This window comes from Lates calcarifer, linkage group LG21 (assembly GCF_001640805.2).
Source record: "Lates calcarifer isolate ASB-BC8 linkage group LG21, TLL_Latcal_v3, whole genome shotgun sequence".
Taxonomy (NCBI): domain Eukaryota; kingdom Metazoa; phylum Chordata; class Actinopteri; family Centropomidae; genus Lates; species Lates calcarifer.
Window position 1 is genome coordinate 16,625,743 of NC_066853.1, and position 16,572 is coordinate 16,642,314.

The 16,572-nt window shown below is 42.3% G+C and overlaps 1 protein-coding gene across 1 annotated transcript in view; it reads right to left on the minus strand.

Moving 5' to 3' along the window:
* Positions 1 to 831: 831 nt before the first annotated feature.
* The window catches only part of traf4a (tnf receptor-associated factor 4a), a 37,000-nt gene continuing 21,259 nt past the window's right edge, over positions 832 to 16,572 (minus strand). The window contains exons 2-7 of the mRNA XM_018665403.2: positions 10,271 to 10,322; positions 6,682 to 6,786; positions 6,378 to 6,539; positions 5,191 to 5,352; positions 4,595 to 4,750; positions 832 to 3,710 (exon numbers count right to left, since the gene is read on the minus strand). Coding sequence (XP_018520919.1) covers positions 3,078 to 3,710; positions 4,595 to 4,750; positions 5,191 to 5,352; positions 6,378 to 6,539; positions 6,682 to 6,786; positions 10,271 to 10,322 — 1,270 coding nt within the window. The 3' untranslated portion in view covers positions 832 to 3,077. The remainder of the gene's footprint in view (positions 3,711 to 4,594; positions 4,751 to 5,190; positions 5,353 to 6,377; positions 6,540 to 6,681; positions 6,787 to 10,270; positions 10,323 to 16,572) is intronic.

The following is a 16,572-nucleotide window of genomic DNA, read 5'->3' on the forward strand; positions in this document are numbered from 1 at the left end:
CGTTAAGTGGACTGTCCTCCTGAGGGACCTCTCGGTGACTTTGACGTTAAAAGCTCATTTTCCTCTTCCCTAAATCCTGCTGCACTGAACATCATCCAAACTGCAAGCTAATGCAAACTCCTGGCATGGCTTCAAAGCAGGGCTGGTGTCTGCCTCACTTCCTCTGCCCCCTTTCCTCCGCTCCTTCACTTCTCTGTGTCTTCAGCGAGAGCAACAGTGGAGACTTTAAACTGCTTTCACCTCTGACCTAGATCTGTGAGTGGGTGATGGAGTGGAAATAAAACAAATTAGCAACTGTGGATTCATCAGATAGTGTGCTCCAGAATAAAATGGGTGTCTCTTTTTTGCACTGGAGCACAGTACAGTCACTGTTTGTGCTAATAAAGCTGGTAACACTTTATTTTACAGGTTATATATTTTCCAGCTACTTTGCTGGAACCATAGTCATAATTTCCTGATGATTTTCTGGTATTTAGCTGTAAATTACCAGGCTATTTCCAAGAAAGGCCAACACAACTGTTACTAATTATGATGGAAATGGAGAATGTGTTAGTTGCTTCAGTTAATAAGTATCTTGTTGTTGTTTTCAAGAGGGATATTATGTAGTAAGTGAAAAATAGATCATCAACATATGTCAGTATCCATTATGGTTTCCTATAAGGACAAACAAAATTATTCATTTGTATTCTTTATGACTTTGAAAAGCCACACTACAGGCCTGGTTTACATATATGGTGCCAGTGCTGAAGTTCTGAGGATCTAAAAACATGAGTGCAAGTTATCAACAGTGTGCAAAGTATCTACTGTACAAAATACCAACAGGTAAAACAATTATAATATATGGTATTTTATTTCAATTAAGAAATTGACAAGCACTCATCAGTCAACATATTAAAACATTTGTGCCATCTGTGCAAATTCACATGACGGCTCCTTAAAATAAATACTTTTAAGAGGAAATAATACAGACAGAATATGTGAGGCTCAAACCACACGGACAAACAAATTATCCAAATGTCCAAGAGACGAAAGGGTCTGAAAATTCCCAAAGTCAACCCCGACTCTCCAACGAAAAGTTTTTGTATAAAACAGCTAAGCATTTTTAAAAATACAGAATCTTACAAAAAAGTTTTTTTTTTTTTATCTTCTCACTTCTTTAAATCACTGTAAAATATCAGCTGGTATTATGACAAGAAATCAGGGATTTTTTTTCCATGTATAGTAATAAAAAGACAGAATGTGCTTCTGCATTTTTACATTAGTATTCACATACATCATGAGTGTACTGTATTATCAGAGTCCTCCATCCCTCAGATGGTGTTGTGATGGAGACAGGTGTATCACACTGGGCCGCCTCACTCCAACCGAATATCCTTGCTGCACATTGTGTGCCGAGCTGAAGATATACACCAGTGGCCATGGTAACGACAAAGGTGCAGTCAGTCCCGAGACACCCACATGTTTGCAGAGACCGTTTCATGAACCATCTTTTCTGACAACCTCCGTGCACCATCCACACCCAGGCTATGTAAAACAATACACTTCACAGACAAGTGTTCATTGTCTTTATAGGTTAACATTACCAACAGCGTTCACATTTTTGTATATAAAACAAACAAAAAAACAAAAAACAAAAACAAAAAATCATTTTGACTCTTCGTCAACTTTCAAATGGTCCAAAAAAAAAAAAAAAAATTAAAAGAGACAAAATAGCCATCAACGGGAGAGGATTTCAAGAATACAGGTTACAGTACAAAAATGTGGTCCAGGTGGTAGCACATGAAGCATGCATGTGTTTATGTTGCCCTGCTCACCCCTAAAACCCTCATGCGAAGACATACTGTATAAAAAGGCCACATGGCTTTTCCTTCACTATTAAATGCACGTGTACTCTGACAGCTGGCCTCTTTGTCTGCTATGCTCATCCGAAGACTGATGAAAGGTGCTTTTTTTTCTCTCTTACTGGTGGACTCCACAAAAGATATGAAGCCTCTTAGGATCACTGTGAAGTCTGTGTTTAGTACATGGTTTGCACTCCTGAAGTGTACAGACATGAAAGTGTTATCAAGCTTCTCATCGTACCATTGGTAAGAAAGCGAAGAAGGATATTTCCTCAGACTAGTCTTTTAAATACAAAGCCACAGCCTGCAGTCATTTAGGTTAGCTTAGCATAAGGATGGCAAACGGGCAAACAGGCTAACAGCTAGCTTATTGTAAAGCCACAATGTGCTGGTTTTACACCTCTGTTAGCTGTCTCCCTTTGTTTCCAGTCTTTATGCTAAGCTAGGCTAGATGACTGCTGGCTATAGCTTCAAATTTGGCAGACACATATCAAAGTGGTGTCGATCCTCTCATTTAACGCTTGATGAGAAATGTCGAATCATTCCTTTAATCACGAAGATTGGAGCTGCAGGTTTTCTCACCTGACAACATTGACTTGTTTGTTTGTGTGTGCACAAACCTCGCGAGTAGTCTCTTACCAAGGGATCTGTGTTTGTTAAGGGATCAGTGGGAGTATACTGTACGAGCATGTAAACAAAAGGCAGTTGGGCTTGAGCGCGAGTCTGTTGAGCTCCCTCTTTAGAACACTCCAAGTAAAACAGGACGTCTCTAACCAGCCTCTAACTTTCTCTCTACTCTAAGTGCAGAGGCTTAGTGAAGCCCTTCACCCTTATCTTATATCTTTTCCATAATCTTTAACATCTGTACTGCAGAAAATAACAACAAAAATATAACTTAAGATAAACTCTCTAGGCACTGTTTGATTTCCAAGGCTTTGTGTTGTAGACTGTGATAAAAGGTCAGCAAACAGATTTTTTTTTTTTAAAAAAATGAATAAAAAGAAACACCAGAGAGTGATGGTTCTGTGGACCAAACACTTTCTCTTCTGTGGTACATCAAGGTCCTCCAAGTCAGCTCACACAGCCAAACAAACTTGCGTCAAACTCTGTGGTGGAGAGGCTGTAAGGGCAGAAAGAATCTAAAGGGTAAGTGTGTAGAAGTTTTCAAGGTTAAGTGTCAGTTCCAGTCATTAACCTATCTTCCTTCCTTCATGAAAAGAAAACAAAGGTCAGATCTTAAGCCATTATCTTCTGGGGAATCTCTATAGAAGCTTTGATGAAGATGCAGTTGTCGCGGATGTAGTTCCTCTTCTTGATCTCCTCATGGGAGATGAACTTGGGGTAGCCGAAGCCCAGGGTGCTCTCGTCCAGCGAGTTGCGGCTGCTGCAGGGCTTCTGGAAGTTCTTCCAGTTGGGGTCAGGGTTGAAGGTCTCGGTGATGTGCTGGGGTTTGGAGAGCGATGGGTCGCTCTGGTCCAGGATGGAGAAAGTCACCTTGTAGGAGAAGGGCCACTCCAGCAGGTTGTCATACTCTCCGGGCAGCACGCGTATGTAGACGGAGAGGTGGGAGCCCTCGCCGCTGCCATTACCGTTCAGGAAGGCTGACACCTGCAGCTTGTAGCCGTAGCGGTGGGTGTAGAAGGGCGGGCTGAAGAACTCGTGGTTGCTTCGCAGTTTGGCCTCCTGGAGTTTGCGCGAGTAGTCGTTGAGTTTCCAGATGAGGACGCCGTCGTGACTGACGGACAGCTCCTCCATCTCCCTCCGCAGTTCCAGGATCTCCTGCCGCTGGCGACCCACCAGGTTACACATCATAGTCAGGTGAGATTTAGTGGTGTCTTCCAGGTGACGGCCGATGGCCAGTTTGGGGCACTGCAGAGAGACAGTAGAGAGATTCATTATGTAGAAGCTGCTGCGCAGTAAGTGAGGAGAAGGTTGTGTTGTACATGCAGATTTTACACATCTGTAAGGCTTTTACATTTCACAAAATATGCACTTTTCAGACAGTTCATAACTTCAACTTGACAATTCCTTTGACTGTCAAATTGTACAAGATGCATCAATATCAAATCATGATGTGAAAATAACACCTGTGCAACATCAGTTTCATCCTCAATGGCAGAAATAATATCTCTGAATATCGAACTTAAAACTATTATGATGTCTGTATGTTTTAATTTGCGAAGAAGTGGTATGATATTTGTTTCAAATTGTGACAGAAAAAAACATCAACATTATAACTGAATAATGTACTTGTTTCATTTTCTGCCGTACACTAAACATGCCAAAGATGTGGACACTTGGATTATTGTATTTAATATTATCACTCTGCTATTTAGGACTCATGTTTTTACCATCTGTAAATATTGTACATCAAGCTTTCCAGACGCTTTATAATTTTTAACCGAGCACCGATCCGAAAACACAGAGAACGATCTGCCGCTCCTCCTCGAGCGTGTCCACATTTTCACAAATTGACGTCAGTTTCAAAAATAGACAGAAATGTGCGGTCAGAATACAGAAGTGTTGCTCTCATTAAAACAGACCCTACAGGCACAGCACTGTATGTTTGAGGAGAAAGGAAATCATTACACTGGACACAGCGAGTGAGGATATAAAGGAAATGTAAGGAGAAGAATGCATGTAAACAACAAAGACAAGCAGGCAGCTGATTAGCATATATCAACAGTCAGTGTTAACAGTCTCCAGAGGCAGAAATAATCTTCGAAGGTTAAATGATGCAGGTCAGTCTTTACCCTGTGTTTGCAGCCAGCGTCTTTGAAGGGGCAGAGAACGAGCGCGCTGCCGCAGTTGTCCTTCACATGGTTAGCCAGGTCCTCCCGGGCGATGTTGGGTGTGCCGCACTGGTTTGGGCACTGGACAGGAAACCGAGGGCAGTGGTACTGGTGGTTCTGCAGAGGAGTCAGGGACAACGTTATCATGTGCACTGCATAGCTGACAGCATGAGTGATAAAAACACACATACACAGTGCACAGTGGGGTTGCAAATTAATGGCTGCATGGGGAAAAATGTCCTTGAAAGCCTTGAAAGTTCAAAAAATACATGTGGTATTAAAAATGAAGGGGGGAAAATAGTCCAGAGGAAAAAAAAGAAAAAGAAAACAACTAATCATGCAGCCTGAAGCCACAGAAAATATTTGAACCATGCTGCCAATAATACATGCAAAGGCCAGTAAATCATTGTGCAATCAGCGCAACAAAACACTCAGATGATGGCCAGAAAATTAATCAGCAACCAATCTGATAATTGATTCATTGATGTTCAAACACATTAAAAAAAGTCAGTGTCCAAGATTGACTGTAAACCCTGCGTGAAACCCGTGAAACCCACCTGGATTGTGTCAAAGACAAACTCTTTGCCGCAGTACTTGCAGGGCTGTGTGCGTTTGGGACACTCAGCCATGCTGTGTTGGGACAGCAGACGACGCATCATCCTCGCCCCGCACTTGTTCTCACAGTAAACACTCTCCTGAGGACACACACCCTGGTGGTTCTGGGACAGAAAAGAAACATGTGATTACAATTCAGAGTGGGGTCATTAAGTCAAGACATGCTACAAATACTGTAGATACAGTAAGTGTTACTGTTTACCCAAGTGCTATTTATAGACTTCAGTTTTTGTTGCTCAAAACTGCATTTTAATAATAAAATATATAATTAATATGATATAATTCTGATTTTTTAAGGCAGTGAGGCTGCTGGTCAAGTTTTGACCCGTACATTATAAATATGAGGATATACAGTAGGAGAGAATCGTTTACAAGTATAAAGTAAGAGCGTGATAAATAAAAAATCTTGTATGTAAAGTAATATATCCCTTTATGATGATCAAAGTATTGAGAAGAGCATCACTTAAGTAACACCACCAACTGTTCTCTGATGTGAAGATTTGCTTCTTTTTTCTTGATAAGATTGAAATATAAATCTTTAGGTTTTTTAGACATCAACTTGGGAAATAGAAAAGGACATTTTTATTTTTATCTTATTTTATAGACTGAAAGAAAGTTGAGCAATTGGAAAAATTATTTGCAGATTAATCGATGAATGAAAGTAGATGCTGCAACCTTGCTGAAGCTTTACTTTCCTGGTTTTAAATGACAAACATGACTGTGTGATTCCAATGAGAAAGCCAAAAGGTGGATTAATGTCCCTGTAACTGTGTGCAGAGGGGAGACCTTGAGGGCCAGAGTAAACACAGGAGGAGCAGGTTGGTAGAAATGACTGAGGTGTTAGTGAGAAGACTCTGAAGAAAACACATTCAGTATGAAAGACCCAGTCAAAGCTTCTTTCCTTCTGCCAACACACGTGTTATTTCAAAATAGACCAACGTGCTCCGAAAGCACTGACACACGTGTGCATTAGTCTTTCTTGCTGCTTTTCACAAAGACAGCTTTCATATAGGCATGGAAATTATGTGGCGTCACTCTGTGTTGTTTACGTCAAGCTCCCGCTGAGTTGTAACAGGGGAAAAAAAAAGGAAAGAAAAGAAATGAAGACAGGTTTGGAGTAGGTGTTTACCTCGTAGGCTTCACCGGTGAACTCGCTGCCACAAAACTCGCACTTGACCTTGCGCTTGGGGCAGTCGTGCTGCAGGTGGTCGGGCAAGTCGCGGCGCGTCAGCTTGACGGAGCAGCGGTTGGGGCAGGGTATGACATTGAAGGCGCAGGTGGAGAAGTGGCCCTGGGGGGGACACAACGACAGATTCACAACGTGTCATCAGACTCTCACAAACATACAACCACATGGGTGGTTATCAGAAAACAACAAGAGAGGTGAGGGGGAGGGAGGAGGCGACAGATCGGAGCGCATCGAAGCTCCTCACCTGCAGCTGCTTCATCTGGCCTGTCCAGCGGCAGCCCTCCTCGCTGTGGATGCAGCGGATGGGCAGAGCCAGGATCTGCTGCTCCAGCTCTGGATCTGGGTAGATCTGAGGAGGAAAAGTGGGATGAGGTCAGTGTGGCAGATGATCCCAGCAGCCACGCACAAGATGTTAGAGGGGCTGACCAAGTCGTCCTGGAGGACTGTGATATAGTACTTTCATATGGCACCAGTGTATTTAACATGTGTCTGACTGTGCATTTAACCAGCTGTTAAATGTCCAATTAGAAACATATATCTGCAAGAAGATTCTTCTCCTCCTTAAGCTAAATAAACCATGTAAAAACTCATTGGATTGGCTGAAATATGCAAATTCACAGAGCTGAAAACTGAGTTTTTTTTTCCTTTGATTTTAAAGAAGTTGACTTATAGAGCTATATGATTTTCATAAGACAGTGACAGCCTTTGATCCATCCATGAAACTGGATAACAGGGTAATCTGTGGTTGTCAGCAATCACAGACTCAGTAGTTTCATACACCTCACTGCTAAAACCACAAAGCGTCAAGGAATTGCAGTGCATGAATACTGTGCCAAATAAAGTAAAGTTTAAAGGATTAGGCTAGCAATATTCTTCATTTTTCTTATTGTTACCAAATCCCATTAAAAGGCCACAACCAATATTGAACTGATCCTCCTCAAAAGTATTTGCTGTGTGGCCGAAGCATGATATATGTCATTCCTCTGTGACACAGACCTTCCCTGTTGTCCAAAAACTATTCAAGTGAACCACACGTTGCACTGGTTCCTTCATTATGACAAACATGGGCAGTGTGGGTTTTTTTTGAGTCAACCCCACATACTGCATAAATACTCATATATTCTGCTTCCAGTCTTTACACTAAGCTTGGCTAAACACATCCTCCATCCCTCCAGCTCTGAGCGAGCTGAGATTGGTATTCATTGGTGCAAATAAGCGTGTTTTCCAAAATGTTGAACCATTCCTGTAAATCATTTTAACAAGGACAGTAACATGTTGATTTCTGGACGAGGAAACTTTCATCCAAACACTGGAAAGTCAAACAGTTGGGATTGTGTTAGAAAACTGCAGCAGTGTGAGTCAACACAGCCACTGTAGTGATAATGAGTTCATTTATGGGTTTATGGGACCTTTGAGAGAGACTGAGAGAAAGAGAGACAGAGGAGGAAAAGATTTATTTTTTTCCTCGGCCACTGAGCGAAGGGGATGAGTCAGTTTTCTGCCCAAAAACACCCCAAATCCTCCCCTACAGTCCGCTGTCCTGAGGATTTACAGCCCTGCTCAGTCTCCAACCCCCCATCGCCTGTCACACAAGCAGAGCAGTGGTCAAACAAGAAAAGCCACTTCCGCAAAATGTCACAACAGCCCTCTAAACAAATAACAGCTCAGTAGCAGCTTGCCTGTGCTCACGTGCCTCTGCAGCGAAACATGGGAACCATCGCCATCAAACTAAAAGTTAATTTGGAAAATAATCTACAATAAAACACTACTTATTGTTGTTTGAAGCTGCTCTGTTAGGAGATAGATGCCAGAGTAAAGAGTGCATAAAAGTATACTTGTTAAATACCCTCTGGTGCTCTCAAGTAAGGCACATATATCTAACATTAAAGAACATGCTTGACTTCTGCTGCAGGCCACTTATACAGTAGAAGCATACAGTATCTCGCTGCCACAATCACATTCTTTGAGGAGAAGCAGAGGGAAGAAAATCCTCTAAAGCAAACTGAAACACTCTCTCATTGTTCCAGTCTTGGAATCTGCAGGGAGACGGCAATAATGACCTTTTAATAACTTAGTCGCAGCCAGATCAGGAGGGTTAAGCTCTTTGGAGCTCTAACTTGGGGGTTTATTCTGTCTGCTTTAGCCTTTGTTAGTCCCACACTGCTACTACTATTACTACTACTGCAGCAGCAGCAGCAGCAGCAGCAGCACAATCCTTTAATGACTACAACACTCTTGTTGTGCTGGAGCGAGGTTGTGTTTGTGCATGTTTTCGAAGGACAGTGTGCAGCGAGCGTCACAATAACCCCCGACAGAAGACCACCAGCGAGGGGTAATTTGCAGGCGACTGGGAGCCTGTGAGGGCCTCGGTAAATAACAATGTCTGACAGGTGTGCCATGAGCACATCCTTCCCAGAGAGAGTCGCCTGCTATTACAGGCGCCTTCATTGCTCGCAGCGCAGAGCGCAGACCTGCACTGCTGCCCCACTGATCCTGCTGTAGCTCTGGTTTAATGGCTCAGTAGCTGACTCAGGCTAAAGCTAACAAACTGCATGGGAGAATAACATGCAGCGGTCTACTTTCAATCAAAGCTGCACAGAAAAAGGGATGATCATTTACTGCCTATTGATGAAGTCTCTTGTGCACAGTCCTAAGGCCTTTATCCTTTTATTGCAGTCTCTCACTTCATAACAGGGATATCATGTGTGAGAGAGACATCCTCTGACCCACCCACCCCCAGAACAATCTGATTAACTGCCTTTAAAAAACATGGAGAAAAAGACTGAGGGGGGAAATTTGGATACAGTTTCCTTTCTGTGGGAGACATTTATTTGGGAGGGAAAAACGTAGTGGTTTTGATAAATTATCTTTCTATCCTGATCAACCAACCAGGCTGCTTTCCCACTGTAATGAAATGAAATGCAACTTCTGACTCTGGGGTAAGACGAGGATTATTTCTCCTGCGTTATCCAGAGATTCCCTGGCACAAAAAGTCAAGGTCACCATCCTGAAATTGTTTTTCTCTTGAAGTCTGACAATTTGCATCTAAGATCTCAACTATATCTAGATCTAATGTTGCAGGATTATATTTGTGTGGCTCTGAGCTGTCTGCCTCCTCCCTGCTTTGCATGTTTTTTTCAGTTTGAACCAATGCACAGAAGTTATCTACATTTTGCAGAACCTATAACATCTCTTCAATCAATTTTATTAGAAAAGCCTTTTCTTAAGTAATTTTTTAAACCTGTTTTGGTTTTACTGTGGGTTCCTAAATTTAATGTTTTATTTTGGATTCGATTTGGATTTGTTCAGGTATTCCAATTATTTTATCATTTTTAGCTCATGCCTCTACTGCAGGGATCAGTCTTTTGGTCAATCAGTCCACCACTGGTCCAGACTGAAATATCCCAACAATTTTGTGCAAATGTTCGTGGTCCCCAGAGGATGAAGCCTACTGACTTTGGTGATCCCCTGACTTTTTCTCTAATGCCACCATGAGGTTGACATTTGTGTTTCTGAGTGAAATGTCTCGACAACTACTGGATGCATTGCCATGAAATTTTGTTTCACCCATTCATGCTCTCCTCAGACCAAACTGTAAGAATTTTTGGTAACCCTCTGTCTTTTACTTTAGTGCTGGTAAGCCTCAACTGTGGTACTTAGTGCTAATTAGTGAATGTTAGCATGCTAAAATGCTAAACTGAGACAGTGAACATGGTAAACATTTTACTTGATAAACATTAGCATGTTAGCATAGCCACTGCAAGAACATTAGCCTGCTGATGTTTAGCCCAAATCACAGTGGTGCCTTGTGTGAGCCTTGTGTGTTATCGTACCTTGGCATAGTCCAACGGCAGCTGATCCTCCGGACACTTGAAGACGCCCTCACTGCAACAAAACAGCAGAATTTTTTTTTGTTATCATTGGAATCACTCAGAGCAAAAGATGACTACAAACCAAACAAACATAAAAGCATCTATCAGCCATTTTTTAAATCACAGTCAGCGCTCAGTTTGATTACTAACTCTGACCCTGACTGAGAACAACTAGAGCTAAAAGGCTCTTCTTTGACAGTCTGTAAGAGCAGTGCTCCTCCGCCTCTAGTTTTATTCTGTCTCTTCAAACACGCTCTTAATCTGAGAAGTTCTCTGACTCATCACCCCGTATGACGTACAAACACACACTACACACTACACAATAAAGTCAGATCTTTGAGCCACTGGCTTTAATGACACTGGCTCTTTCCCTTTGAGGACATGTCTGCGCAGATTTTTATTACTACAGCGTAAAGAAACTACAAGTCTGTGCCTGATCAGTTTATCTATAATACATAAACGGACAATTATGGACTGTACTTCGCAGCTACTTTTGCTTTTTCTCTCACTGCACAGAGTGAGTGTTTAATTTCTTGCTCTTGTTTCACAGCATAGATAACAGTGTGCTAGTTTCAACAGGCTTCTGTCTTCCTGAGAATAAAGCAATGTAAACTTTGCCTTCACGCTCGAGGCTCTTCCTCAGGAAAAACAAGACGATTTGCTGATGTGCCAGTGCGAGAGTGAGACAACTCTTTTTGTTCTTTTCCTCACTTCTCTCCTACAGCAGTTTAATTCAAAATAAAACCTGAACTCTTGTTTTACTACAGGCCCCCGTGCAGTTTTTGTGGCGCCACAGAGGAGCCCTCACCGGCCTGTTTTAGGGCCAAATGAACGAGTGCCACGGCTCATTAGGGCAGCCCTCTCTCCCAAAGTCCCTACCCTGATGTCATCATGAAATATTCACACTTGTAAATAATGGAGGCAGCAGCCACAAGGGGTGAGCTGCTATACCCAATCCAGGCTCACAGCTGCACGGCAAACACATCCAGACACACAAAGGTTAAAGAAAAAACAGAAAAGGCAATTGATGGCTTATCTCCTGAGATATCAGCAAGCTGTCTTGCTGTTTCAGGATTGGCGATGCTTTCATACACTGTCTTCATTTCCAGGTTTACTATGTTAATAACTTTTTATTTTTCTTGCAAAAATGCCCCCAACATTAATTGCATCTCAAATGTGAATATTTCAGTTTTATGTGATCGGAAAAAAATTGAGGTTTGACTGCAAATTTGGCACCTTTGAAAAAACTAAAAACACACATACACACATACATCCAACGCTATCTATCTAGATAGATTATTATAATCAAATCTGCAGATTATGCTCTTTCTTAAGTAACACACATAGATGGATAGATTTAGTATTTACATGTTGTAACAGGACCATACAACAAAAAGATTTTTAAAAAGATTAAAAAACACAAGATAAATTGATGAACCTGAAAGGTAAGGAAAAAGTGCTGATTTATGACATGGATAAATATGAGTACACAGAACAGTTTGCATTGGTAAGAAGTCCTAATTATCTATCTCACATGAGACCTACTGAAGCCAGAGACAACAGAGATGCACAGAAACGTGTTTTGTTCAAAAGTCACAAGCCCTTGAGCTTGATCTGACCTCCCGTGCAAAGAGGCCTCTCATAACCCTGACCATGTCTAAATTATGTTTAGCCTAATTAAGGGACAACAGTGTGCAAACAGTAAGTGTTTGCCTCTTGGTGCTTTCATTTGGTTGGCTGCAGTGTCACCTGACCGCAGCTCCCAGAGGCACAGGGACATGTGACAGGGCAGCCGTGCATGTGCACTTCGCCTCGTCTACCCAGCTGCTGTGAAACCAGGGAGTGTGCTGAAGGGGGGGATGGGAGCAGAGGTTAGGCTGAGAGGGAGGGGTGATTTGATGAAAAGGGGGTGGAGGAGGGAGGTTAATGCATGACGAGACAGCAGTAATTCTCCTCCATTAGGGTCACTGTGTCAGCAGGGAGCTGGAGACCAATTAACAAGCCACAACGGGCTGTAAAAGAGGGTCAATCGATTAGAGGCTTGGAGAGCCCAGTCAGCATCTCATGTGTAGTGTGAAATCATCTACAGTAGTCAACGCCATCACTGAGGAATCATCTCATGTTGTGGAGGGAGAAGTATAGGGGGCACTGCCTGCAACAGCAAGAGGAGATGGGAAGCGACAGGCTCTGAGCTCTGGACAAGGGACAGCCAGAGGCCCCCGTCCAGCTCAGGCCCCGTATCTGATGCACAGAGAGGCAGACAGGCGAAAAGAGCCTAGTCACAGACTGTCAGGATGATTCCCTCCCCGATAGCAGAGAAGCTCCCGCAGCCACACATTCATGTGTTCGGCCCCACTGCTGATAATACCACTCCAATCTCTCGGCCGCTCATGAGTCGAACTCACTGCCGCTTCGTTGAAAGCACATTAGCAGTGAAAGGTAGGGCCAATGTGTAACACAGATCCAGTCCAATTCCATCCATCTTAACAGACTAACAATTTCTCTGACTAGTGAGGGCTTTCTAGAAGAGACAAGAAAGCAGCATGACACAAAAAAAAACTGAAAATCACAAATATAAATGATTGATTAATCTATTTATTGTTTTTTTTTTTTTCAAAGTAATTGTATCAGTTAATTGTTTAGTTTATAAATGTCAGAGAATAGCTCTAAGTAAGTAAGTATTCAGTTTACAATGATTAAAAAAAAAACACTGAAAAAGCTCAGCCCAGTGAATGTTTGGTATTTTAAGACACACCAGTGTTATGGCTCTAAATTAGCTAGTTAGGCATGCCAACACAATTAATTAACTTAGTAAACACTGTACCTGCTAGCCAGGCATTAGCATTGTTATTGTGGGCAGATTAGTATGCTATCAGTTGGGCTATAAATCAGAAAATATTGGTATGCTAACATGCTAAACTAAGATGTTAAGTCTGTGAGAATTTAGCATGTTAATGCTTAAGGTAGCTTAGAGGTAGCCTAACCCCCGATGATCTGCTAGCAAGGCTAGACTTCTGTTGCTTGATGAAATGATTAACAGCTTACCAAAACGTGTTTATCAGTTGGTTAGGCATAGCCTTAATACAGTTGGTTAAAGATAAACAAAGCTATTACACAAAGCCTAAAGGGAAAACTCCTTTATGTACATCCGTGCAAGTGAGAACATGCACCTCACAAACAGGCAACCTCTTTTAAAACAAGTTTCTCACAAATGTTTGTCTGACCACAGATCTCTGACCACAGTTCACACCCAAGTCAATGATCATCCAGGGTGAGAGGCTGATAAACAAGTGTTTCAGCGCTGGGATGTCACAGGGGAGCAGCTTAAGACTGGACAGCACACAGTATAATACAATCACCTCATTAAAATTTCATCGCCTCCTTATGTCTGTTCATACCGTGAGAGCAGAGGAGGCTGTACAGCTGCTCTGCCGCAGAGATGATCGTGTTTTAAATCACCTCAAATTCACTGTCAGACAAGGGTACAAACATTGTGTTAGCTTGTAGAGAACACATTCAATGCTCTGCAGGTGAAATGCACCCACTAGTCAAACCCATCATTGCTTTGGACCCTAAATCCCTCTATCCTCTAATTGCCCCCTCTCCTCCCTGTCCTCAAATCTTCTTTTCAGGCGCAGATTAAACAGCCATCCATTCATCCAGCTGATACCGTGAGGACAGCCGTCACAACATGCTTCGTCACTCTGCGCACAGCTCCTGACAGGCAGACGGTGAGAAGTACAAATCCCTCAGGTTTAATCTCACCGGTGCAGAGCGGAGGGGTGTTTTTCCAAGCGACAGCGACCGGGCTGCAGGCCACACAGTGAGGACATGTTGGTGACAGGCCGCCTCCTCACAAACCAGGACCACTGGGTAACCTTGAAACCTAACAGAGAGACTCCTAAACAAACCTCCCCGTGTTTGCAAATGCAGTGAGCGGGGCTGTCGAGACGCACTAAACAAACTAAATCAAAAGCATGAGAGCTTTTGGCGAGTACAAGTCTGTGGCACATTAACACTCTAAACAGACCTCTGTCCCACCAGGTATTTTCTCATTGACTCAGATAGCAACGGCAGTCTTGAGTGAACTCCCTGCTTATCTGCTGCCAGAGTTCACTAGCAGCTTTCATGTTTGTCCTGGCGCTAAACCCTTTTGTCTTTTCAAGTTATAACCAGGATTAACTTTTATATACACAAACAAACCCTCAAATTCCTCCAGTGCCCTCTGTGTAGGCTTTCAGTCTCACAGCTGAAACCAAACTCCCTCTGTCTCCTCTCAGGAAGTAGGGAGAAAACAGGAATCTTGTTTTATCTCAGATAGAGTTCCTATAATCCCCCCAAATCCATCTGGTTTGGGGTTTAAGACTGTGTGCAGTCGTGACTTCCTTCTTCTGAGCCTACTATTTTGAACAGCGATGAGTACAGATATCATAAAGACATCATAGAGTGGATGACTGATATCTTCTTCAACCTATCTATGACTGATATATTCTTCAACCTATCATCAGTCTGTGATGTCCAACAGACTCCTGGAGTTTTTTCCCCCTACAGTTACACTCCAGCTGAAAATATGTCGACTTGGGATGCCCGTGGACGTGTTACCTTTAGATAGATCCATGCTAGCTGTTTCACCCTGTTTCCAGTCTTTGTACTAAGCTAAGCTAACAGCTGCAATGCCTTCCAGCTACATGTATGGTTCAGTTTCCCAGTTGAATTAACTAAATGATGTTTAAATTAGAAGTAATGCTGATTAGTGAAGCCCAACTGAATGCAACTTATACCATGTTGCTAGATCTTGTGAAACGAAACTGTGTCCCATTTCCAGCCTAACACTACATAAAGTGCTGTATAAACTCTGTCCTAATAATCACAGTATGCTGAATATACAAGTACATTTTAAACAAAGTAGCAGTGTAAAAGAAATATGTGTATTTAGCTGTTTTGAACAGACATTAAAATTATATATGATATGTGACTTTGGACAGTTATTGCCACTTTAATCATGGAAACTTCACAAAGAGAAAGCTAAATGTTGTTCCAAAGATTTAATAGTTTTTATAGTTATTTTTATATATTCCAAGCTGTCTCTGGAGCTGTCTGACCACAACCCACAATGTGTCTTAATTTCTTCCAAATGAAAACTCACAACAGAAATGGCACAATTTCTGCTGTGCACAGCATTCTGGGACAACAGGATTAACAGTACACTTTAAAAAATCAAGCATCTTTAGTTTGTGTATTGACATCTGTCTGCACACTACAAAAAACTAATGGCTACTTTCACCCAGCCAGGTTTGGACTGACCAACCATCCATACTAAAAACAACTTCCTCTCACTAGCAGGACAATAAAGCAGCAGAAGGAGTTTGGCCTGGGGAAGATCATCCTCTCATCTTCATGGCTGGATTAACGCCCTCATGTGAGCAGTGACAGCTGACTAAAGAGGGCCCATAAATGAGGTCGAGTGACGGGGCTGAAGCTGGGTGGTTTTTCCACCTGTGGAACCTGATACACCGTGAGCACAGAGCTCCCTTCGCCCACGGCTGATCTGGCTTTCTTCCGAGCTTTCTGCAGCCCTCTCATTTGTCTGAAAGGAGGGAGGAGCAGGTCTTACTTTCACAGAGTGTGATGACACATCGGCCCACAGGTGGATCGACTGCTCCTTCACAGGCTTTCTGTGTGGGGACATTTACACAGTGAGATGCTGTGACAGCTCCTTGTGTGGGATTTAATACCTACAAGATAAACTGTCCATACCTGTGGTTTGCTAGAGATTATATTGCCTATAAGCCCTCTGACGTTTGTGATGACATTTTCCTCTTGCTACTTTTAATCAGACAGTTAATGCTAATGTCCATGAACAAGCCAAGCCAACCACATACAAACTGAAGAAAGGTTGTTTGACACTGAGCTTGACCTGTTGGTCATCCTTCCCACAACAACTTAGGACACTACTAAAATCCCCAAAAATCTTTAAAAGGCATGGACAAGTTAAGTTAAATCAATTGATTAGTCATTAATGAAAATTTATTTTTAGATTGAGCCCTAAACTGGATATCATTCATGAAGAGTTCTATGAATACCCAGTTGTTGGAAGTGGTCGCTATTGCGATCATCTGTTGATTCACAACTACTTCTGTTTCTTTCCTTTTACCTTGCAGGGTAAGACACTTATTTTTGTATCGCTTCTTATTGTCCTTCCAGCACCTGGCAAAGCCTTTTATCCAGTTAAGCTGTGAATACTTTAATCCTTAAGAGGAGAG